Below are 26,356 nucleotides of genomic sequence, written 5' to 3' on the forward strand. Positions count from 1 at the left end.
CACATGAATTTATCTCTTTTATCAATGATTTTATTTGTGATTTTCTTTAAACATTTTTTGTTCCGTGTGTGTTATTATGCTAAGACAAGGACTATAAGTTGACAAGACATATTTAGCTAAATATTACATTTTATTTAAGATAGAATAACATTGGTTAAAGATGTAATCAAGTTATGCAAGGATTGTCTACAATTTGTGTAGTTCTTGAATTTAAATAAAGTTCTTAAAGTTTAATTTTCAATTAAAATTCAACTTAATTAATTATGCCTTCACATATATGCTTTTTAGACACATTGTTGCATTCATTTTTGCAACTTATTATTTTTCATAGCATAAACTTTATAGTTAAATAATAATAAAATATCTACCACTCCACTATTAACTTGTGGGCCGTATCTTGAGAATTTTCTTTCAATTTAGAGACAACAATGTGTCTCGTTGATTTGATCAAAACCTGAATGTTGCTCTCTTTCTTGTAGATGGTGTTGTCTGAGGAACTCCAGGGTCTGGTAGAAGTCATGGCCCAAGTGGCAACGGTTGCAACGGATATGATGAACAAGATTCTTCCCGCAGTCAAGCAATTGGATGGCTACCTGCTATCCATCAAAGATCTTAACCTGGACTCCAGCACTGAATTCTCCGAAGTGCGTTTTCATTAAACCTATAAACTAGGTTTACACAGGATACACTTTTCTTTAAAACATAGTGTTAAAACATAGGTGGTCAAAGTAGCCAAAAGAAAGAATTGCAATGCAATAGCGGTAGAAGGCGTTTCAGGAATACAAATGTACTTTATGTATATCTCTAGCAAGCATAATTTTGGCTGGAAAAAATAGCTTTCTAGTTTTCTTTTAGTAATATTTTGCATGGAGACTGTGATTTTATTGTTTTTTTGTTTTTTTTCCCCCAACCAGATGACAAGAGGAAGGAGAAGCACCATGTCCACCAAAGCCACATTCGTGACCCTGTCCCGGGCTCTGTGCAGCAACGGCATCATCGCTCTGTTTGGAATCTCCAAATTGCCTGAACTGTCTGAATCTGGCCCCTCATTCCACAACAACCAAAAGAGGGAGGAGATGATTGAGAGGTTCAAGATCCCACGAGACTCCTGTAAGTTGCAAGATTTGGGGCATAATACTTAGACTATTAATATAATCATTTTCCTTTTTATTTAAGAAAATGTGTTGGTAGAAATTTTTGTTTTAGATACCACCGTATCTAACCTTGAGGGTTTTCTTAACATATATTAATATTATTGCATTTACATTAATACATGTTAATGCAATAAATTAGAATATTACTGACAAGTTCATTTATAAAGGTTAATTAGACAATCATGTTTTTATGTCTCTTTGTTAATTATATGGATATTTCCACTTATAGCTAATCAAAACAGGACATCTAAGATTAGACTTTTACATTGGACCAATAAAAAACATTTTAATAATACCTACTTAGAGGTAGTTATTTTCAAAAGGTAATCTGACAACTAATCCTCATTAGAACATATTTTCAAATTTATTTAGTATGAATGCATACGATGATTGAGGTTAGGGATCAAGGTAAAACTGGACAAATCCTCTGATTTGTGAATACTCAAACTTTGGCATAATAAAAAAAAAGGGGGAAAAAGATTTCTACAATCAAATATCCTTTTGAAGATCTTCCAGGTTGATATATTTCAAATATATATGTATTTTTCACCAGTTTAACTATATACAGTAACACATTTTAAAACATGATTATTCTTAAAAAAGGCTGTAGAAGCAAAATTCTCAGATTCTAAATCTTAATCTAAGTTTGCATGTTTTCCATTTGCAATTCAGCTCTGTACCTAACGCTTCTCTTTCGTCCCTTTGGGCAGCACCCTTCTGCATGAACATGTATCTGGACATGGTCAATACCACAGGCGGAGCCATCGCCTGGGCCTTCCTCAAACCAATGCTGATGGGCCAGATCCTCTTCACACCGGACACACCTGCCACAAGGGCTGTAATGGAGAAAGTAAATACAAACTTCTTGGTTTACAAATACACTGTGGGCGTACTTACTTATACAGACAAATAATAAATTATCATTAGACTGTAAAGACAGAACAATCTCAGTTGTGTTTGTAACAATTTCTACTTTTTTAAAATTGTGGTTAAGCTATCAACATGGGGTGACTTCCAAACATTTAGATATTTCTAGATTCTCTTGGTCATAGTACCGTCTTTTCTTTGCACATGTTCATATTGGTATGATCTAAATATTTTAGCAGGTCTGATTTTGTTTTCAGTTGAATGCAACACTCACACTCACAATTCCGCATAAACACACAAAGTTTGGACTTTCTGCTGATACACAATTGTTTTACTCTTTCATGTCTTTCTCTTAACTTTGCTCAGGCCAATGCCACCTTGCACGAGTTTGCAAATCTGAAGAAATCCTCGGAGGACTGGATCGAATCCTCAAATTACATCATAAAGTCAGCGGAATTACTCCGCTCCACTTTGCCAATGCTGCAGGTATAAAGTCTCAGAGCTGCTTTTTTATATCTGATCATGCCAGCCGCCTCTCTGTCGTTTGAAAATCTAAAGATAAAGCTTGTCGTGGATGAGTTTCTGCAGCTGAATCTTGATGATGTTCATAATTTCCACCTCTCTCTTCCTCTCTCTCTACCTTTCTGGCAGAATTCCCTCAACAACCCCTTTGTGAAGAATTTCATTGAGATGCAGACAGACATAAATGTCGACAGCATAAAGAAGACGCTCAGCAGCTTCTGTGAGTGTGCATTTGTGGGTCTTACTTTTGTAAGCTGCAGATACCAGCTCAAAACGTAGATTTTTCTGTTACTTATTACTTGCATAAAACATCCATGATGCCAGAAAATACGATTGCTCTTAGGATTTAGATGCAAAACGGGGGATTTATTTTTTCTGAGAAGGTTTTTCTAGGTTTACCTTTGATATTCAGGTTTTTAAACTAATTGGAGTCATAATAAAGGAATGCAGCATCTGTCAGAATTACAATTTAACAGAGCAGAGCATGGTGTTGTTTCACATTATTATTAGAATTTTAGGCAACAGGAAAAGATGGAAATTCTCTCTTTCCTTAAATTTATACATTCAGAACTTTTTATATTGGGCACATTTTCCATCTCAAACCAGATGAAAGTCATTTGTGAAGTCTTATTAGATTCAGTCATCATTTAATATCTAATCCATCTAAAGTTATGGTATGCATAATTACTTAGTCATGCAATTAACTTTGGTAACAAGGACCAAAACAGCTGATTGAACTGAATAGCAAAGAATTAGTGAAATGGGATTCAGACAAAATACATTACAGATGAAATATCTCATCTTTTAGATGTGAACACATGTAACCTTTGACAAAATGAATTTGAAATGAAGGAGTGGGACCTATAGTTTTTGGTTTGATGATACATTAAAGATTTGCCCCAAACCTTTTGAAATGGTTTGGAGCAAATCCAAACCTTCTCTGAATATTCAGAGAAGATCTTCTCATCACGCATAAAAATAGCCATCTTTAAGTGTCCTTCTCACAGTAACAACTTCCACAACAAAGAGTGTTGTTCTTAACACAAGGTAGCACTTAGGTTTGACTATGTCAGCTCCTTGCTAAAAAGTGTTTTCTTTCACAGCTAACATGACAGAGATGCTGCATAAGAACAAGAAAATACTCGATCAGATCAGCAGTTTGTCAAATCTCATGGTGAAGATCTCCTCCTGCATCAAGTTTGACCGTTACCGTGGTTATGACTCCGCTGAGGAGCTCAACGCCATGGCCCAGGAACTCGCCAAAAACCGTGAGCTCTATGCAAGTGAGTAAATATCAGGTCATCTATCTGCCATGCAAGTCTGGTTCTGTTTGGACCATGTGAATGTTGTGTTTTCAGACTACTGGGTTAAGTGTGAGCTATCTCATTTAATCAAGATCACTGGAAAAAATAAAAGAATCAAAGGCAAGTTTATTTGTATAGCACATTTCCGCAGCAAGACAAATCAAAGTGCTGACAACATAAAAAAGGAGAACGCTGTAATGGCATAAGAAAAAAACGGATTATGCAGTTTATTAAGCCAAACTGAAAAAATAGGAAAATTTCACAAGATGACTTATTAGATCCTACACAACAGAGAGCTACAGCTTGGCTTTCAACTGCACAAGATGCTATTTTGTCACAGTATGTGATAATTCACAGCTTTCTCTATGTGCATCTGTGTTGGTTCTCTAAAGGCTGTTAATAATGAGCTGAGATTAGGAGGCTTAGCAAAAATAAGCTGAAGCTTATGAAAGGCAACAAACCGTTGATTTGTGAATTCATACTGCATGTGCTGTACGTTCTTTAGGTGTCATCTTTAAGACTGAAGACGAAGACTCATCAAGGAAACGTGAGGCCAGATCCTCTTCCTCCTCCTCGACTGAACTGCCTCCCAAAGTCAGCTACACCATTCGAATGCACATGGATAACATCATGCGTACGGATCGGGCACGAAACCCGTACTTTGTGAAGGACAACCACATCTCGGCCAGCCACACAATGCGCTACAACCGTGGGTTCGTCTACCTGCAGGAGAACATTGACCGGGCCATCATCGAAACCCAGACCGGGCAGAAAGTCACAGAGCCGGCCGTGCAGCTGCAGCCCTTCCCCTATCCCTGCTTTCTGCGAGACGAGTGAGTTTTCTGCGTTAGCGGATGCGTACGAATGGATGTGTACGGAGTTAACGCATAAGTGCGTGCAAGGCGGCATGAAAGGATACACGCTCTCACTGAGGGGGAACAAGCATTGATGTGGAATAATGTATGCTATTTCATTATTCATTTGCCACTTGAGAATGACAGTAAGTAGTCATTCACAGGAACCTGTCACAGTGTAATTAGCTCTGAACCATGTACATTGACATTCAATGTAATTGTGCATTCATTTTTGAAAACATTCCATATACTGAATACCCCATGCACTAAAAAAAAGAAAAAAACTACTTAAAGAACACAGCACTTTTCTCTCTCTGTAAAACATACCCAACATGGTTTTGACATTAACTTGTCCATTGCCACGCAACATGGTTTTCAATAAATTATTGCTGAATTTAATGTCTATGTGTGCACTTGCCCTGGAGTGCAGCTTTTAGCAGCGCTCATATTTCATCTGAGAAGAGCCAGTGGAGCTTCTCCCTCCAGCTGGCTGCCTTTTGACCAGCTATAAGAGACTATGTGCTCTCTTTTTCTTTTTCTTTTTTTTTTTGATTTGTCACCTAAACAGTACAAAAAAAAATTAAGTAAATGTCACACTGCATGTACTGAAATCAAAATTTTCAGGCTGTTAGTTTGAGTGGTCAAACAATAAAAAAACACAATACGGATTAATCTATTTTTGTAAACAATAGCAGGACGAGAATGACAATGCGGTTGTCAGCATACCCATGTTCTCCTCACTCTGTCAAGCCGGTGACTGACTGATAGGCCCCTCCATCTGTCTGGATGTTTGGTTTGCAGAGAGTCTGACTGACAGCTGGCATCTCTGTATTTCTCAGGTATCTGGAGGCCATCTCTTTTGTCTTCCCTCTCTTGCTGATGATACCATGGGTGTTGTTTGTGGCTGACTTCGTGAAAAAACTTGTACACGAGAGAGAGCTGAGACTGCATGAGGTAATGGGTTTTTCTCTACCTGAAAACTAATGGTATTATATTGTAACCTGCTTACTTTTAGAAATTTATGATTTATTTGATTTATTGTAAATAATTTTTTAAAAAAACTATAAAGTGTGGCATTTATTTATCCAGTCTCCTTTTAGTTTGCAAAAAAGTGAGACTGTGGTTGAACTATAGCTTCCACCATTACAGTCACCTACAATAGAATGGGTACGATCAATGAGCAAGTGGCAAAACTTGATAATTGAAGTATGTACAAAGCTGGAAGAAGCATACCACAAATGATTTGCATCTTTAATTGCAGCAATAGAATGTCATACAAATTATTTTCTCAGGGAGTTGACATACAAATACACACTACTAAAATACAAAACAAAGTTTGCACTATAATGTGACAGAATGTGCAAACATTTAAAAGTTATAAACACTTTGTGGTTTTTAATTTTTTATTTAGTTTTGACATCTTTTTAGCCACATTCTCCATTCCAACATACTTCATCACAATATTTCCCTTCCAATTACAGTACATGAAAATGATGGGTGTGAATCAGCTCAGTCATTTCTTTGCCTGGTTCCTGGAGTGCGCCGGCTTCCTGATTCTGACCATCATCGTCCTCACGCTGGTGCTGAAGTTTGGAAACATCCTACCCATAAGCAACGGCTTCCTCATCTTCCTCTACCTCTGTGACGTTGGGTTGAACATCATTTCCTTCTGCTACCTGATGAGCTCCTTCTTCGACAAGACCTACATCGCTGGCCTAAGTGGAAGCCTTATCTACATCCTCAGCTTCTTCCCGTTCATCATAGTCATGTCCGTCGAGACTAATCTAACCCTTTCCCAGAAGAGCGCTCTGGTGAGCATACTCTGAAGTGGCTTTATTATTTATAATGTGCGTAAAACTAGCATGGTTATTGTGTATAATTAGACCAAATAATTTTATTTTATTTTTAAAAATTGCTCTTTTTCGAGACAAAGACAGTAAATGCAAGCTATAATTTAGTTTATTTTGCTCCAAAATGTTTTGCTGTTTAAATATGACTAAAAAAATTAAAATCAACAAATAATGCAGCAAACGTCTTTGTGTAGCTCTCATCTTTTTGTTTTCCAGCATATTGAAAGGTAGCATGTGGTGAAGTAATTTTCTGAAAATCTGTTCACTCATTTGCATGACACAACCTGAGTTTTTTTAAGTTTACTCCCTGCTGTCTGATGAGTATTAATCGGAAGTCAGACTTTCTGACTACAAATAACTAAAACTAATTTACCTTGGAGAACATCTTTGTACTGTATTTTGAAAGAGCCATATTTTCACATTGCATAGCTTTGTTAAAAAAAAAAAAGGGAAATGTTTCTTTGCTTCTGATCTCCTGTCAAAAATTTCTTCACTTTTCTGACAGAGTTTGTTTTCACCGACCTGCTTCTGCTATGCCAGTCAATACATTTCCCGCTACGAGGCCCAGGGAGAAGGTATGAGCGTGTGAATACCTTAATACCATCAGAATGTTTCTGATATTTCAGCCAGCTGAATCAAGGATTCACTTTTCTGTTCTCCTCTAGGAATCCAGTGGAGCAACTCTTACACCTCGCCCATAGCTGGAGACACAGCAACATTTGGATTTCTATGCTGGTTCTTGCTCATTGACTCCCTTCTGTACTTCCTCATCGGGGCCTACATCAGGACAGTTTTCCCAGGTGAAACCTCCAATTATTGGTTGCTATTAGTTTGTGCTGCTACTTTCTGGGATATATTCTTGATAATATTTCTGCATCTACTCTACTATAAAAGCTGCTGGAATACAGTCCATCCAATTTCAATAATTTCCCTAACCAAATGCTGGAACAAATATACTGGTAGACTGATTCAACCCTAGTTTTATTTAATGCGACAATGTTATGGGTTTGATTTCCTGGAGCAGGTGTCCAGCCTCCAAAATCGATTAAAAGGACTCATGGTTTTTAGTTTTACTTTAATTTTTCACTGAAATGACAATAAGTACTCCATAATGTCTAATAGGACTTCTATAAACCATTGAATTTAACAAAATTACTGTATAAATAACTGTCCTTCTGTAAGTCCTTCTGTCTCAAAATCATAAGTACAGCATTTGATTTAAATAATAAATCTAGCTTCTTTTTCATGTGCTGCTGCAGGCACGTCTTTTTAAGACCCTGCCTGTTTTCATTTATTTAAATAGATCTACTTCTTTCTTTGTAACCCATCAGGAAAATATGGAATCCCAGCTCCATGGTATTTCCCGTTCAAACTCTCCTTCTGGACTGACATGTGCAGCAGTTTTCAGACAAATAAAAGTGCAAGCAAAGGACTCCTCTTTTCCAACATCATGCAGAAAAACCAGCCTGTCTTTGCAGACAGCAAAGGTAAAGGTACACATGACAAGAATACTCTCTCTTCCTCTTACATCTCTGTTATATTTATAATTTTTGTCATTTTTAATTTAGATCCTGTTAAAAATTCTGTTTGATTTACAATTTACCTCAATGTTTATGTTTCTCTCAGGCAAAAGCAGCCTGTCCTACGAAGCTGGCGAGGATTTCTCTGAGCTCCCAGTGGGAGTTGCACTCCACGGTCTCACCAAGATGTATGGCGACAAAACAGCTATTCAGAACCTGAATGTCAACTTTCATGAGGGTCATGTCACCTCACTGCTCGGTCACAACGGAGCTGGCAAGACAACTACCATGTATGTGTGGATCCATTCTTATTGTTTTTTGTTGTTTTATCAGCTTTCTCTGTGAGTCCCAACTCATTATAACCACTGCAGCTGCTTTTAAGATTAGATGTGCGCATCCCTTTAATCATTTCAGTGGCTCAGTGCTGACAGACAGATTGTTCCGTCCAAATCTGGCACAGCAAATGCACAGCAGTAGAAATTAGCCCAACGGATCTTCATCAACTTGAGCACTTACATTTACATTTTAAATGTGACTCATTTTGCTGATGCGCTCATCCAGGGGGACATGTAATGAGTTCTGCAGCATTACCAGATTAAATAACAATGAGAAAATACAATATTTTTTTGTTCCATAAAAACTAGTAATAAGTAATTGTTCAAGAGAAATATGCAGATCAAAAAGTGGTTTTCTTCGCCTTTTGTATCTTTTTGACTTTATTTTCAAGCTCTGCCCTAACCTGTGTTGTGTGCAGGTCCCTCCTGACTGGTCTGTACCCCCCAACATCTGGCTCCATCGAGGTGTATGGCAGGGACATGCAGACAAACATAGAAAAAGTCCGCCAAGAACTTGGAGTCTGCATGCAATATGACGTCCTCTTTGACTACATGACTGTCAAGGAGCACCTGCTGCTGTACGGCCAGATCAAGGCCCCACACTGGTCACAAAGAGAACTGCGAGAACAAATCCGCACGTGAGTGACACATCAATCAGAGAAGGAGACTGCTGTCTATAATGCATCCAAAAGACCAAAAAGCTCAAAGATTGTGTACCAGTTAAATTTGGTCTTTAATTTTTTCACAGAGAATGTTGAAGAGTGTCTTTTGCGTAGTGTCTTTCTTCAACTTCCAGTTTAAAATCAGAAAGTGTGGGCGTTATGAGAATCTTAGGAGAAATATTAGCTCAATAAACTGGTGGGATAAAATATGAAAGTATTAAATTAACGTTGTAGTGATTTTCTTTACTTGAATAGATTTTAGAGCAATAACTACTGTGATTTATAAGAATGCCAAGGCTTCTGCAAAACGGTAGTTCTAACTAGAATCATTGAAATAAGTTCTTACTTCAGATTTTCATTATTTGCAGAATGTCTTTTTCTTCCACAGACATAGGGGCAAGCACTGGGAAGAAGTTGCAAGACTATATTTTTACAAGAACATGTAATATTTCTATCTATTTTAGTCCTTTTTGCATCTTCTTAAATCAGTATAGGGCGGAATTAATTTTTTATTCTTCTTCATCTCAAGCTGTATTGCATCATGAGACTCTTTCTGGAGGGTTTCAATTTTACAAGGGGAGCGGTATTAAGCTTGTACCTTAAGGCAAAAACGCTCTACATCTCTTGCAATGCAAACCTCTGATGGCTAATTAATGGAACTTAACGAGCCAACACTCAGCCTGAACGCAGGGAAAAAATGTTCACACGAGCTCGAGATTAAACGTTTTCCATTGACTCGTCTTCTAGGATCCTGGAGGAGACAGACTTGTACGCTCATAGACACAAGCGGGTTGATACCTTGTCAGGCGGTATGAAGCGTAAGCTCTCCATCTCCATCGCCTTCATTGGGGGCTCTCGCTTGGTGGTTCTGGATGAGCCCACAACAGGAGTGGATCCCTGCTCCAGGCGCAGCATCTGGGACATTGTTATCCAGTATAAGAAGAGTGAGTCTCACTTAAATACTGACAGTAAACAAAATGTACTTTATATCAGTCAATACTGTGGCTATTATTACCATTTACCAATGTTACAGCTGCAATTAAGTACTTTTGCATAAAACACCTACAACATAGTACAAGTATGTCAATTTGATTCTTAACTCTAATAATCTTAGGCCTTCACAAGGCTTAAGATTGGGGCTTAAAATAGATTTGGCTATGACTTAAATTTGTAATTTTACATTTCCAGTGCTTCTTCTTTTTTTTTTTTAAATATAAGAACTCTGCTCTGGTGTCATCCATTTATTCTGTGATTTGTAGCTCTAGCTGCAGATATTTGGTTATTGTTATATTGCATTTTCAGTATTGGATAGTTATTATGTTGTGATAAAACTACAAACTCCATGATGCAGGGAAGCGGTAAGGCCTGTCAGAATGAATTTATCCACAGTCACTCAGCATTCCTGGAAAAGCTGTGATAGAACACTGCTGATGAAGCCGTCTTAAAATGGCTTGTTTAAATCATTTTTTTTCCTGCTATGTCATCTAAGTTCTAAATTGATTTCATAACAGTCTGATCAAACAACAAAACTTCCAGAAAATAGCTGAAGCCCGATTTTGTTGTGATCCATACTTTGCTGGTCATTTATAGTGCAGCTTAGGCTCTCGGGCAAAGGTGACCCAATCGCTTTCAGAAGTTGCTTTGATTTGACAAAAAAAAATCACAGGTCAACTAACAGCAACTTGCACTGAGCCAGAGGCAGCCGATGTGCTCCAAATCATAACATTTCAGCCACCATGGTCTCAGAAGAATCACTCCCCTGGAAATATGTCAACAAAATGGAAAACTATAGCGGAAATATCACTGCTTGGGATTTAATAAAACAATTTAGTCTTTGGCTTTTGTTTCTAGAGAGACTTGATTGTTACCGCTGCCTTTTGCAGCAGTCAAGCAGACTACTTCTCAATGAGTTACATTGCCTGCTTATTTGTTTTGCTGTTCAGATTATTTATCACATGATTGCTTTTTAAGGGGTGTAATTCCCTGACATCATCACTTGGCAGGATTACAATTCATTGTTTAATTTTCTATGTTTCTTATAATTTGTTTTTTTTTCTTTTCTTCAGTATTTGACTCTTAGCTTTTTTATATAATTTCATGACATTGTTTTCCATGTCTACTATTGAAGCCTACATTTCCTCCAGATATGAGTTAGTCCAAAGGTTTATAAAATAAAAAATCTTGGTTTATAGTTCACGGGAGAGCTGCTTTTGTTTACGAAGTTAGATTGAAAGCAGCAACTAGGGATTCCATCAGTTCTATTAAAAACATAGATACCACTTAATTCATCTGTAAATGTTTTGCATTCTTTTAGTGCTAAGGTTTACTGCTGCTGCACAGGGAATACTAGTGTGCTAAATATAGTTCTGGTCAGACGTTTATATACACAGATCATCAGCATCAACAGCAGATTAATTTTGGACCTTTTGGATGGCATACATCAAACTTTCTTAGTAGCCTTTTTACAACTCTGACCTCAAAACTATTGAAAGTTTGTAGAGGATTCTTAAAAACCTGGTCAGTTGCATAAAATTTAAATTAAACATTTAAGTGAATTTGTACAATTATTTTTTATTATATTATATTTCTGCCAGAAAGAGTTCTACAATCTCCAGTCAGAACTGCATACCCAATATTTATGGAGTTATATTTACCAATTTGACCATTTGTAGAAATCCAACAATAAATTCAAAGTTGTGTTCTAAATTAGTTTTTGAAGTGAATAGAAGTTATAAAATTATACCAACATAAAAAGAACATTCAGCTCCATTGCCAAAATCTCTGACTTAATATTACATTCATGCTCATAAAGACTGTATGTAAAGCCTTGACTGAAATCGAAAGATAAAAAGATTAAAAATTAGCTTTAAGGTCTGTTTCAGATGTTATTGCAGTGAGAGTTCCTAGTCAATTTCAGAAACAAACACTCATAAAACCGCTTTTTATGACAGTTTGTATGATGATATTTCTTGTTTCTTTTCCTTTGTAATAACTCTGTTTGATCTATATTTATTGGTTCAATAATCCCCGAGTCAACGATGCAGCTTTTTCTCATGTACGTGTATCCTTTCAGATCGGACCATTATTATGTCCACCCACCACTTGGACGAGGCTGAAGTGTTGAGCGACCGGATTGCCTTCTTGGAGAGAGGTGGACTGAAATGCTGCGGCTCACCCTTCTACTTGAAAGACAAGCTGGGTCAAGGCTACAAGCTCACCCTCACCAAAAAGGTAATCATCCTCACAGGCATGCAGGCATGTCGGTGCAAAGCAATGAAAACTGATATTAAACCAGTGAAAACTCTCTTACTGCTGTTTCTTCTTCAACATAAATTTGTGCTCAGAATTTATTCCATTTAGTAAGTCAAATATTTCATGTTACGCCAGAGGTACTTGTTGTCAATGTCATAATATTTGCATAACACAGAGTTGAGAGATGGGAGGGCACAACCTTCATCCCCAAAGGGCTTGGAGCACCTGAATATCTCTCGTTTGTCATAGCAGTCAAGGATAGCTCTTGGCTGGCATAAATTGAAACATTTCACAATCCGCTATTATGGAGAAACCTGTGGAAATTAATTCTAGGTTTTGACATTCTCATTGAGAGATGGGCACCACTTCCATTACAAATCTGACTGAAACTATAAACTCCTTCTTAAAATTAGCTTTTGAGTTTTTTCAACATACTGTGTGTACACATGCATACACCTTTAGCCGTTTTTTGTGACTGACGACACTGGCATGAGTTACTTTTTTTAACTTGTGTTGTGCACAAACGAGTTTAAATGTAGCATTAGCTTTTTATGTAGAACATTGAACTTAAAGGTAATGCTTTTTAAATTACAACTTGAACAGCTGTAAACTGAATAATATGGCAAACCGTACCTACTTCAAACACCAAAGATTGCCCAAAGTTCAGACAAAAGGCAAGAACCTGATGACTTTCTCTTGAACCCTCCCACATTCTTAGCGTGACACTTATGAGGAGCACGGCAAATGTCATGGTAAAACAGCTGAGAGGTCTGTCAGAACATCAGTTTCCAAAACAACACATAAAAAAACTCATAAAAGCGCACACAGGGTCAGTGCAACCCAGCCACACCGTGCAAAGCTTGGGTTTTTTAGTACTACAGTAACGGGTAGAGAAATGTGCCTTCTTCTTAATGTATTGTGTCATTTCTAACTCTTTTCTTAGATATAGCCAGAATACCAAAAATGTCTTTATTTTAGGCAAGCAAAAATGTCTTGAAACATCTCAGATTAATGTTGTGGGATTTTAGATTGGGAGGTGAAATGTGAAATTAGTTTCAACCTGTGTGAATCCAACTCAAAACTAATTCTTGTTATTGGTGAACTTTACAAATACGAACTACCTATGTATTTTGCACAACCAGCCCTTTAGTGCTGGTTGTGCAAAATTGACTTAGTTTATTTTAGTTTTTTTAGATGTTTTTTTTTCCTCTTAGTGCTCAGTTGTTTGTTTTGCAGACCTTTGTTTTTTGGAGAATAAATTTATAAACTCTTCTCAAAACATTAAAACTCCATATCATCTTCTCAGTATACAGGAGGGAAAGCGGATTATGTAACCAAATAGGAAAAAATAGACTTTAAAATTTCTGCTGTTTTTCTTACAGATCCAAAGCCCAGAAGCGGAGCGAATTGACAGTGCTGACCTCAAGGCCTTCATCCAAGCTCATCTTCCTGAAGCACGGCTTAAAGAAGCCGAGAGGGGTGATGTGGTCTACTCTCTACCTCCCTTCACTTCATCCAACGCCTCATCATATCGCTCCCTCCTGACTGCGCTGGATGCCAACTTGGACGATCTTCAGCTTGGGGGCTATGGCGTGTCTGACACCACACTGGAGGAGGTGAGCTTTTACACAACCACATATGAAAAATGAAAACAGAGGCTGAACCATGACTGAATGCAGCCTTTTTACTTGGGCGTATGCAGATGTTTCTCCAGTTGACCAGTGGAAGCCCAGACGGCAAGGACGGACCTCTGTCTATCTCTGAGACGATTTCTGACACTGCATCTATCGACAGCTTCTCATCAGACTCCTATGCGAGCAGCTGCGGCACTGGTGACAAGATCAGTGAGTTGAAATGCTGTTTTCATTGTTCGCTTCAACAGTTTCTTCTTTTCTCTTCCTGTTCTTCACCTATTGTGTTTTGGTTTTCCATTAATCCCCTACAGTGCCTTTCAAAAGTATTTCTCTTCCCGTAAGCTGCTTACATTTTGCCATGCTACAGCCACAGATTTCACAGTATTTTAGTGCAGTATACAACATAAAGTAGTGCATACATTTAAAAAACTTTAAATGCATGAAAAACTATCCAAAAAGTGTATTTATAATAAACCTGTTGAGTGAAAACTTTGTAGAAACACTTTTTGCTGCAGTTCAGTTACAGTTTTAAGGGGGTCTTCTACCAGCTTACTTTGTGCTTTCTTCTTGCACAATGGGTCAAGCTCATTCAGATCAGGTGGAGACATTTATTTTTTTAGATTTGATATCTGGAATTTGCCTGGGCCATTGTTACACGTTAATATGGCTTCATCTAAAGCATTCCCCTCTAACTGGCGCTCTTCTGTGATTGTTGGTTTTAAGGGTGATGTGCATTTTGTAGTCTTCCACCGTACTTGGTAAGTCAAAATTTTTAGTCTCAACAGACCAGTAGACCTTGCTCCTTATCGTTTCTGTTTCTACTTTTTTTTTGCATTCCTAACAATGACTTTCTTTTTAACATTCTTTTGAGAACACATTTGATAGATGTCCTACATGAAAAGTTATATTTATACTGAGATTAAGTTGCACACAGGGAGATTCATTGATCAGGTGACTTCTGAAGGCAATTAGTTGCAGTTATTTGGGGGTATCAGAGTAAAACGGGCTACTCTGATAGCCCTTTTTTCCCAGGAGAGAAATCCTGCCAGGGCTACTCTGGCAGGATTCCCCTCCTGGTTTCACATATTTATTTATGCTGCATAACTTTAATAAATCTTAAATAAATCTGCACAAATCTTTGTTGGTCCTTGACTTGAAATGGCAATAACTGTACAGACCACAACATTTCTCCAAAGGGGTAATATATTCTGAAACATATTACTGCTTCCAGAATATATTCTGGAACTGTTTTATCCTCTATGATCATTGTACATTTAAAAAAAACCAAACACCTTGTTGATGTTTTCCAGACCTTACCGGGTCATTCACTCTATCTGGCCTAGCCCTGGCCTGGCAGCAGCTGACAGCCATGCTGATCAAGAGGTTCCATCACACCCGGAGAGACTGGAAGAGCCTGCTTGCCCAGCTCCTGCTTCCTGTTCTCTTTGTGGTAGTCGCTATGGGCCTGGGTTCCATCAAGAGCGACGTGCAGCACTATCCTGAGCTGGAGCTGAGCCCTGCTCTCTACAACGTCGGGCCGAGCTACTCTTTCTTCAGGTCAGAATCCCTTTGGCAGAGAAATTACAGGCCACACCAGAAATGGAAATCAAAGAAGTAAATCAGGCTAATCAGGGCTCCAGACAAATGGTAGCGCTTGTGCAATCACTCCTCTCAGCTGGAAACTAAAAGCATGTGATTTGATCACATGCTTTTTTTTGGTCAGGGGAATTTAAAGTCCTTATCAGCACAGTTTCAGTCAGGACTTTTTTGTTGTTGCATATAGGAAATAACCCAAAAGAAGCAACGCCACTCTGATTTCACGGGAAACAATCTCGAAACATTTGAAATAGAAATAGCAGGATATTCCACAAATGCGTGATTTAATCACTTCTTTCCACGTAATTTGCATGCAACACTTGTACAATCAATTTAAAGTGGTAGTTTGTTGAAGGGCAGATGGACTTTAAGTACAAGGTGCTGGCAAAGAATGCAAAGATTTGAGGTCATCGAGATGCAGAGAGCTCTGATGCTTGAGAGAGATGAAGAGTGTCAGTAGATCGTGAGATGGCTTCATCCTCAACATGTTCTGTTGTTTGATCAAGGGGACATAAAGCAGGGGAGAAAACGCTGAAATGTGAATCCATATCAAAGATGGAGTGGACACTCCTCCTACACCTCTTTAACTTGACATACAAATTAGACCAACAATATGACACTTCATTATATTTAGCAGGAATGTTATGGGTGGGGGCACAAAGGCAGATTAGATGCACAGAAGGCTTTCCTGTTTGTAGATTTTATCATTATTTTCAGGCATCTAGTTTCTTATTTTTTTTATCAACAATGGTAATTATCTCATTGTTTATTTATGAGTGTGTATTCCTGAGTTTAAATCAAGAGAAGGGGGTGACTAAAACAAAATCAGCTAAATCTAAAGTGGCAGGTCAGTTGTTTCATGCTTTCCTTTCATCTCTGCCTTTCATGTGCTTGTGTTTTTCAGTAAATACCACTAATTGTGTCTACATGTCAGTTCCAGGATTAATATATTGGTTTTATGAAACCTAAAATAACATCTCAGTAAAGCCCCTCAGACTGACTTTTTTTGTTTTAGGTTGCATCATTTTGCTTGAAGTATTCAGGGTACCTTTAAGTCTAAGCTGGGTGTTTTCTGACTCCACAGCAACCAGAATCCTCAATCCAGCCATCTGGTGGACACTATGCTGTCATTCCCTGGGATCGATAACGCCTGCCTCGACAACTCTGATAACCAGTACGTAATTACGCTTCCAGCTGTTCCCATTTGCTAAAAAATGCACTCATTTTGCTAACTGCCTCTTCACTTTCCAGCGATTGCTATTCTTCCCATGCCTCCTGGTTCTCTCTTTATTTTATTTTACTGGACAGCCTCTCTCTAGTCTTTTATTTTTCATTCTCTCTGGTCTCTCTCTCATGTCTCTCCTCTTCATTTCCTTGCTGCTCAGCTCGAGGAACGAGGCTGAAAGCCTGCAGCAGGTCTCTGCGATGTGACAGCATCATCTGTATTCCATAAACACCTCGTGTTTATAGGGGAGATTTTCCCCTTGCAGGCCCTCAAATCAATGTTGGCACTCATGAAGCAGAACCATGGGGAATTTTAAACCGCCTGCCTTTCCCCCCCCCAAAAAAAATCATTAAAAGACAACATAAAAAAGGATAGCAAAAGCATAAAACAGTTTGCATGTTTGCTCACAACTTTCTGCTATAAAAAAATGACATTGATTATTGCTAAACATTGTGTTTGCAGAAGTAAATCTAAAAACAGCACTTTAACTATCATTATTGGCAGTTACTGTGCATGTATTTCAGCAGTCTGTTGTTTTATTTGCACGTAGTGTCCCTTAAACCACTTGGTGGAAAGTAAACTGTGTGGGAGTCGAGCAATAACCCACACAAACGCATTTCATGAACTATCTCACCGCATTAAACAGCTTGGAAAACTGTGATCAGAGAATATATTTAACTTCTAGTTTCACTGAAACCAGCCAAACTCATAGCTTCTTCATGAGTCACTGTGGCTTTTACTCTTCTCTCAGTTTAACCATGCACATTGTTAGTATGGCGCAGACAAACATACAGGATCAACTCTTTCTGATCTGATTTATTTTCTTTCCAAAATTCTGAATCTTGAAAAAGGTATGAACACAAACACATGTCGAGGTGCCTTGTCTCACTGCAAATGTTTTTTTTATTTTTTTGTTATTTTTCCTCTTAAAGCATCTGCACAAGGAGCACAAACAGCTGGCACTCCGGTGGGAATGTCTCCAAACCATTTAGTGTGTGTCAATGCACCAAACAGGAACAGGTGAGTCTGGGTCAGGGAGAACAGTATGTGTGCGAGTGAGTGAGTTTTTGTGTTCTCACTTGTTTCCTCTGATGGCCACGTTCTCCATCATTGTAAAAAAAATGGGCAATTGTGAACTATTTGCGTCTTCTGTATATGACAGATTTGCAAGAAGGACAACCCTCAGCCCCCCTTCAAAAAGATCCCCTCATCTCAGATTGTCTACAATCTGACTGGCGTTAACGTGGAGAACTACCTGGTGGCTACAGCCAATGACTTCATCAGGAACAGGTGAATGGAGGATAATTTAGCTCTGTTTAATAGTGGTGCAGCAAAATGTTTACTCATGTTTTATTAATGAGTTGCAAAATATTATTTGATTATATTTTGATTTAGCAAGTCAAAATATAATGTGTTTTGCATAATTTTATTATGTTGTTTTCTACCCAATTTTATCCTTCTATCTGTATTTTAGTAATTTTGCAAATACCGTTTTGATTTGACAGAAGATGCCATTTTGAATTTTATTCTGAACCTTTCCTTCCTGTTAATCAATCCATCATACTATCAACTGCCTTTGATTTTATTGAAATACATAGAAACTCTGCTGCTGAAATTACATACGGTGAAGTTCTTATTGGTAGTATTTTTTTTACCTTTGCTAAACGCATGTCATGTTTTGCAGTTTGTAGAAAAGTAAGCTAGTTAGACAGAACCCCATGTCCTAGATGTGTGTAGCACTTTAACCTCAACTTAAACCTGAAAATGAATATTAATGAATTGTAATTTCCACTAATATGGCATTGTATCCCATATGAGAGCATTTTTACTATTTTTTCTAATCAGGACTAAGGAATATTACATCCTACAAGCGGTTCTCTATATCCACTAAACACAAATATATAGCTTATTGATTACTTGATATTGACTTGCTCATGCCTCTCCCAAAAGATGCCGCCCTGGGCTGTTGCGCATTTCAGGAATTGCCACTGCATAGATGTGACAAGACTTAATACTCTCTAAACACTCTTCCTTTCATCTAATTTAGCCCCATGTAAAATGCACCATGATACATCGTGATAGATGAGAAACAGTGTGACAGCACTTTGAGTATTCCTAGTTAAATGTGTCTCTCAAAAATTGCATTACTATAGAGAGGGGAGAGCAGAAATGTAAAAACTTGTTTGATAATTCCTCAAAGCTTTCTTTTTATTGTTGCTCAGCTTGAGATAAACTAGCCTCCTGTATGCCTCGAATGACTCTTCATGTTCATACTTTGAGGTTTTACCTCAAATGCTTTTTACCTCAGTGTTGGATATTTGCCGTGAGAACAAGAGAAGAATCCACTGAAAAACATGGGCATGTCACATTTTATTTCTCACGAGGAACCAGAGCTGCTTGTTTTGATCGATGTGTCCACTCTGATTTTTCAGGTATGGTGGCTTTGCTTTTGGCATGCCGCTCCCACCTGACTTGCGAATGGACCTTAAGGCCGTTCCCAAAAACCGCACACTGTCAAAGGTAACTTTGTGTTCCCACTTGCCCACAAAGTGTCATCTTTATAATTTTAATTGTTGTACTGAAGAGTTTTTAAAAGTTAATATATAACATCTTAATTGCACTCTGCAAGATTAATGCTCTAAGATGGAGCCCGACTGTTAAATCGTCACTGTTGTCATAAATTTGCTTAACTGCGACACTTGTGCAGTAAAGGCTTCCCACAATAATATCTGAAGCTCTGCAAATCTTTAAGTTGTTCTTTCATTGAGCTAATTTACATTTTCAGAATTTTACCACTGTGAAGTGAGTGATTGTTTTTAATGCTTGCCTACATGATCATAGGTCTGGTTCAACCCAGAGGGCCACCACACAATGCCAGCGTACTTAAACAGCCTCAACAACTTGATCCTGCGTTCCAATATTCCAGCAGACAAAGATCCACAGAAATATGGTAAGCTGGATTTAAGAAATTGTTTCAGGGTTTTCTGGTAATACCAGAAATAATTGTGTAATAGGATTACTATTGGTTGAAGCTTAATGCCATTTTGAGATATTTTTGAGAAGTTATATCCTCAGTTTTTCACTGTTAATCTCTGATATTCAAAATATCCCTTCAGGCAAGCAATTTATCCTTGTTAATATAAAGATTTGATCAGAAAAAACACACGAAAAACACAGGATAGCAAAAAAAAAAAATACATATCAGCAATATTAGCATATCAGCATTACCAGGTGCAGCCTGCACCTTTTGTGCTCTAAATAAAGACAGCTACAAACTGCTTGTTTACTCATGGTTCATTTTTGCTAGATTAAAGCCAGGGGGTGCTGTGTATCCTTACACTAACAGCATGATGCGTGGTGCATACTAATTAGTGTCACCCACTGGGGAACTATGCTAAAGAGAGACAAGGCTGGCCCACGTTTTTTGTTTCGTTTCAGCCCTGAGAAGCACCCCAACCATCTGCCTTTGAGCAGGACACAAACACACATACATGCACATATGAATAATAAAAAGTGCACAGATACACATACAGTATACGGTGCATGAACAGAAGAACAGACGCATGCATTTTAATTCCCCAGCAGATGATAGAACTGCTCCAGGAAAACGTGTAACCATTTAAATGTTACCGTTAATGGGGGAGGCTGGCAAGGGTGTGGATCCAGTGAGATTACTTTTCAAGGTGACCAGTTTATCTGTCAAAACTGATGCTCTCACTCTCACATTGTGCACACAGTGTAAGCAGTGGGCTGGGAGCCTTTAGATGTCTGCCTCAAACAGTTTTTTCATCCCCCTCTCACAGGATTTCTGACCATATCCACCCACTATTGCAGATGTGCTGTAACACTTTAGATCATCAGTCTCTACTGTCAAGACTGTAGATTTTAATCAGACTCACTGGTGTTGCATTTTGTATTGGGATACTTTTTGTTTCAACCTCTTGAGAAAATATACATTTTATCAGCTGTTTAATAACTCAAAGTTATGAGCTGAAATGTACAACTAAGAATAATAAAACACCTATAGCAAACTTGAATTGTAGAAAACATGGTCTATTTAGAAGACAAAAAAAAATTAAAGTGACGATACGGTATTTCACAGTTAACGTAACAAAAAGCAAGCTCCAACATCACCCTCCTGATGATGTTGGAGGTTTGGAGGGATGTTGGATCCCAAATGCATCCATGCTGATGCATTTGGGATCAGAATGCCAAATGCTGGAAGAGTCTCCATCAGCAAGGAGCTCCTATTTATCTTTTGCTTTATTTAGCTTTATAATCCTTTGGTCACTTGCTAGCACTTTTAGACTTTATAAAACAAATTCAAATTAAAGGCCAGAATATGAGGTGGTCTTTAAATTTTGACAAATGAAAATTAGCCAATGATATTTGGACAAATGTAAATTATTCTATCCTTTTGCAATAGCACAATGTAGATTGTGCACATACTTGGTGGATGTGACAATACTTGATGTTTTACAAAAAATACTTCCTTTGTTCATATTTTCATCACATAGTCATCAGACATGCTCCAGTGCTATGTAATATGATTAAAAGAAATTACATAACCTAATGCGTGCCAAATGCTTAAAGTGGCGACCTAAATAAAACGAGACGAAGATGTCAAGGCAAAAGTAACATGCCCTGGAAACATTATAGATTTCATCCCAATATACACACACCAAACCAAGCTTAGAAGTGTGACAAGACTGGATATTCTCAAAATAAACATCCTTTCTTCATGGTTAGAGCTAAGTACATATACATAGATAGGAGTGCATATACTACAAGATAAGACAAATGGTTACAGCAGCTAAAGATAAATACAAACATGATATGAATATGAATTTGCATTAGTCATAAATGTCCCATCTTTGCACTCTTGGTGCTTTTAAGGAGCGCACTGATCCTCCATTCTGTTCTGAGGCTAATGTGCTTCAGGTGGACACATACTCTTCCCGTCTCAGGAAATGTAAGCCAAAACACGAGGAAGAGTTGTTTGTGTCAGTGAGCATCTAGAATTCCACAGGAAAATGACAAAGTAAATTCAATTCCCCCTCTGTGTGCGCCAGCAAATCAAATCATCTTGTTGTGTATTTTGCAATTGACTGTGTCCCAGGCTAAGAGAATATCATTGCTCATTTGATTCTGTGCTGAAAAAACAGCTTGCATGCAGTATTGTTTTCTTTTTACCACTGATAATAAAATACCCTGTTTCTTTCTATTACAGCCATTTCTGTCTCCAGCCACCCCTACTTTGGCCGAAAGGATGATGAAGACATAGTGTAAGAACTAAGCTCAGTGTTCTGCTGAACTGATTACCAGCACGCAAAAGCATAAACAGCAGTAGTCATGGAAAAGACCTGTATCAACCACTGATTCAGCACTTGAAAATTCTGCTGTGGATTTGAGATCTGCAGCTTTTGTAAAATGAGATCCGCTGAGACTGATGTTGGAATATTTCTCTTTAAGAAATATAAGAATGCGTAAGACAAGCATTCAAATTACGTTTTTACAGCCTTCCCATCATTAATGGTTTTAATCTCTCATATGAAGAACAGAGGTGATGCATTAGAGAGCAGTGTGAAACATGGCTTTACTGTCATTTTAAATCAACAAATGGATGGCAGAGTCCACATTTTGAGCAGATGTTAGCATCTTGTATGTGTTGGCATTGCTAGAATTATTAAATCACATTTTCTGTGTGTATTCCCTCAAAAATTGTAATTATTACCATAACTGAGATTTTCTGCATATACTATTCAGTCTAAAAACTGCTGGAATATTGATTATCTTTGAGCAAATCCTGCACATTTCTCTGTCCATCACTGGTATCAACAGTTCAGTTGGTGTAAATATTCTAAAATTACCCCAGTTAGAAGGGAATATGAGTTGTTGTTTGCATGACCTGAGATAATAAAATAAAAACATTCTATTTTTCAAAATTGGACTGTGAAGTCAGGGTGGATTAAGGACAGGGAGATACATGACAGCAGTATTTACCCATATTTGATTTTCTAAATGGATTTTTCTTAGCTTGCGCTATTGATCAGAGTCCCAATGTAATGAGTGTTTATCCTTAAGGTGGCACTAAGGTGGATTGATTCTCCTTGGCTTCAGAGTATTAGTTTATTAAAAATACTTTGTATTTCACTTTGGAAATTAAACTCCGAGAAGGAATTGTAGCAACGTTGTTGCTTCATAAAGTCTCTTCTTTTTGTAACCCTAGTCGAGCTAACTCTCTCACCAGTCGATTCATTGTGACTTATCACTAGTTTCTTCTGTTGTCTGAGCTGCAGCCTGCTGACATATTGCAGCAGCCACATTTGCTCATTCATTCACTCCAGGGTAATACTTGGCTTCCTCGCTTGATATATTGATTTGGCCTGTGCTGTGTTAAAGATATGGCAGATGTATTCCTTAAAATGTCTTGATTCTCGCCTTGCTGTAGCTGTGCCCCTGGGAGAAATTGTAAGGCTATCTTGGCTGCACTGATAACAAGCCTGCTGAGTAGCTGCCGTTCCTGGCTTTCTTCTGTAGTAAGCGCTGCCCTGAAAACACCCACCACATGTCCCTCTCTGCTGTTTCCTCGCCCTCGCTCTTGGTCACTCTGGCAGATTTATCCACATCCTCCTCACAGCCTTGTGCAAGATATTTAGTCTAATCTGTTGTGTTTTAGACATACTTGAGCAGAGTACTAAATGTAGTTGAGCATTTTTCAGTGGAAGTACAAAAGCTTTGGAGAAATGAACAGCTGCTGACTGGGGGCTTCAAATAATTTGACCATCAAAAATTGAACATAGCTTCAACAAGGTTTTGAAGCTGTGTTGAATCAGAACAGCCGCCCCAACAGTAATCTCTACATGAAGCTGTCTAATTATTTTTTTTCTTTTGGTGCTATCTTGTTATAAGTGAGGAACATTAATCCTTTTGTACAAAGAATTACTTATTAATGAGATTCCATTTATTACTAGCCACTTCAATTGTTCAAATTAGTCAGATCTCAACAGGGGACGCTAATGATCATTGGATGCAAAACTTAAAAATGGGCCACCCTTTTCAAGCAATTTTCAAACAATTCTGGCACATCCCAGTAGATTGGTTCATTTGTCTTCACTGCAGTCCAGACGAAGCAAAGCAAGCTGCAATATCTTCCTCAAGAATATTTCTGATTAATGATACTTCAAGAAGTATGAGCATAACTTAATCCAATCGTCTGAATGATTTTTTTCTTTCCCCCACAGTGTCGAGGGAATGCTTCATATCATGGTGGCCATGTGTGTACTCACAGGATTTTCAATTGCGACAGCCAGCTTTGCCATCTACGAAGTCAGTGAGCACCACAGCGGCTCCAAGAGGCTCCAGCACATCGCCGGCATCAGCGAGCCCTTCTACTGGGCTGTGAACTTCTTTTATGACATGGTATATCTTCTTGTATTGAGGCGGCAAACCCAAAGGAACATTGCAGTACCTGACTTAATCATGTAAATAATTGGTAATATGTTTTTGTGGCCCCATAGGTCATTTATTTGATCCCAGTGACACTGACGATCTGTGTGACTGCTGCCTTCCAAATTCCTGCCTTTACGGATCGACAAAATTTGGGTGCCATCAGCCTGCTTTTTGTGCTCTTTGGGTTAGTATTTTTGGAAAAAGTTTAGAAATTGATAATTATTATTTTTATCTTTTTTTTTTTGCTATCATTTGTGGTTGCACTTTTCACCTCAAATGTATAGTATGTGATAATAAATTAGGCCATTATATTGTTCCAACCTTTATAGAAATCATTCAAGCCAGAACACATGCTACAGTAGCTGTAAATTCTATATTGTAAAGAAACAAAAACAGAATTTTGTACTTGATCAAACAGTTAGGTTTTGGTTATGATACAGTTATTTTTACTAATCTGTAACCTTTGAAAACATTATAATCGCTCAAACGTATCAAACGGCCTAAGAAATTTGTAGTGAGACAATAATCAGTTTTAGATTGGAAAACTATGAAGACTTTACTATTTTTTTCGTAAATCCAAAAGTTATATGAAACTTTTTTATCACATCAAAGTGGTAAATTAAATAACTCCTTACCCATTCTTCCTATCTTCCTAATCTAATTCTACTTCAACTTTAGGATTATATTAAGATCATCTTCTTGAAGCTACCAAATTATAGCTAATTTAAAAAAAAATAAAATAAAAGGTTTGAGCAGCTCCATCCTGCTGGATGCAATTTTTTGCTCAATCACGGCTGACTGGAGCTTTTAGCAGGGACCTTAAAAATGAAAAGCTAAAAACTTCATTCATAGAAGGTGCTCTGATTATACAACAAATAACTGTACTGTGTTGCTCAATCACTAGTCTCTATTGTATCAATTAACCCTTTGTGGTGCAGATCATCGCATTACATTGAAAAAGTATTCAGCCTCTTGAACTTGTGTTTTCTTTTGATGACAAGCATCAATACATTTTTATTGGGATTTTATGTGATAAACCAACACAAAGCAGTGCAAAACTAGGTGCAAAATTGTAAAGCAAAAGATAAGTTATTTATTTTTTCTGCTTACAAAAGAAAAGTTTGAAGTAGTTTCCATGTGTTATGCCCCTTAAGACAATGATTTGTAGAGCCGTCTCTTTTTGAGATTACAAGTTGCCTTCAATTCAATTATATTACTTTTTACAGTATCTCTATACCGGTTTTCTGCATCTATATGGCTTAGACTCTGATTAGATAAAAACCCAGTGTGTACAGTTATTTTCGTCTCTTGTCACCTTTGAAAATTATTATTAGATCTGGGCTTTCAGTAGGCTTTTCTAACTCATGAATATACTGCAATCTAAACACTATACCTCTGATTTTATGCTTAAGGTTGTTGTTCTGCTGGAAGGTGAACCTCCCCTCAGGGTTTTTACAGCCCCTAACAGGTTTTCCTCCAATGTTGCTCTGGATTTGGCTTTATTTAGCTTCCCATCAATGTACCTGTCCTGACTAAAGAAAAGCATTCCCACAACATGATACTACAACTATGAGGGGAGTGCTGGTCCAGAGTGATTTTTCAAAAATTATATACTTTGAGATTTGTGATTTCAACAAGCTAAATGCTGGGCAAGTACATATTTTTCCAGGGCATTATAAGAGGCGATTTAACCAAATAGGCATTTCATCTTGAACTGAAGGAAACTGTGAGTTGCAAGGCTAATATAGTCACAATAAGATAATTTCCTATTTTGTAATTGTGTTTTTTACGCAAGAAATCCTGTTGGATTTTTGTGAATTTATCCTCCCAAGCCCCAAACTCTAAAGGTAGAATTTAAAGTCTTTAAAATCCTCTGCAAAATAAATCCACAGATGTATTTTTTGACTGGAAGGGTACATATTGCTTTATGGTGGAAGGCCCAGGGGCTTCTGACTAAGCATCAGTGTGTAACAAGATGTCAGCACGAAGCTTCTGGCTGCCTGTAAAATATTATCAATATAAACACTGAAATCTTGTTGGCAAACAGTGAAACTTTGGATCAATCAAAAATCCAATGTTTCTTACAGAGGATTTTCCTGTGATCATTCAACTGCTCCTACATTTACAAC

General features: G+C 37.8%; 1 protein-coding gene across 1 annotated transcript in view; it reads left to right on the forward strand.

Annotated features, from left to right (window-relative positions):
* Positions 1–26,356, forward strand: part of abca12 (ATP-binding cassette, sub-family A (ABC1), member 12) — a 68,239-nt gene that overhangs the window by 30,066 nt on the left and 11,817 nt on the right. The window contains exons 34-60 of the mRNA XM_028022585.1: positions 480–644; positions 915–1,110; positions 1,865–2,004; positions 2,388–2,507; positions 2,673–2,763; positions 3,647–3,826; positions 4,353–4,680; positions 5,541–5,655; positions 6,183–6,512; positions 7,057–7,126; positions 7,217–7,351; positions 7,883–8,044; positions 8,178–8,361; positions 8,826–9,044; positions 9,816–10,012; positions 12,142–12,299; positions 13,703–13,936; positions 14,023–14,164; positions 15,265–15,511; positions 16,635–16,724; positions 17,708–17,795; positions 17,938–18,065; positions 19,208–19,295; positions 19,617–19,725; positions 22,006–22,060; positions 24,020–24,197; positions 24,296–24,411. Coding sequence (XP_027878386.1) covers positions 480–644; positions 915–1,110; positions 1,865–2,004; positions 2,388–2,507; positions 2,673–2,763; positions 3,647–3,826; positions 4,353–4,680; positions 5,541–5,655; positions 6,183–6,512; positions 7,057–7,126; positions 7,217–7,351; positions 7,883–8,044; positions 8,178–8,361; positions 8,826–9,044; positions 9,816–10,012; positions 12,142–12,299; positions 13,703–13,936; positions 14,023–14,164; positions 15,265–15,511; positions 16,635–16,724; positions 17,708–17,795; positions 17,938–18,065; positions 19,208–19,295; positions 19,617–19,725; positions 22,006–22,060; positions 24,020–24,197; positions 24,296–24,411 — 4,265 coding nt within the window. The remainder of the gene's footprint in view (positions 1–479; positions 645–914; positions 1,111–1,864; positions 2,005–2,387; positions 2,508–2,672; positions 2,764–3,646; positions 3,827–4,352; positions 4,681–5,540; positions 5,656–6,182; positions 6,513–7,056; positions 7,127–7,216; positions 7,352–7,882; positions 8,045–8,177; positions 8,362–8,825; positions 9,045–9,815; positions 10,013–12,141; positions 12,300–13,702; positions 13,937–14,022; positions 14,165–15,264; positions 15,512–16,634; positions 16,725–17,707; positions 17,796–17,937; positions 18,066–19,207; positions 19,296–19,616; positions 19,726–22,005; positions 22,061–24,019; positions 24,198–24,295; positions 24,412–26,356) is intronic.

This window comes from Xiphophorus couchianus, chromosome 7, assembly GCF_001444195.1.
Source record: "Xiphophorus couchianus chromosome 7, X_couchianus-1.0, whole genome shotgun sequence".
NCBI classification, from domain to species: domain Eukaryota; kingdom Metazoa; phylum Chordata; class Actinopteri; order Cyprinodontiformes; family Poeciliidae; genus Xiphophorus; species Xiphophorus couchianus.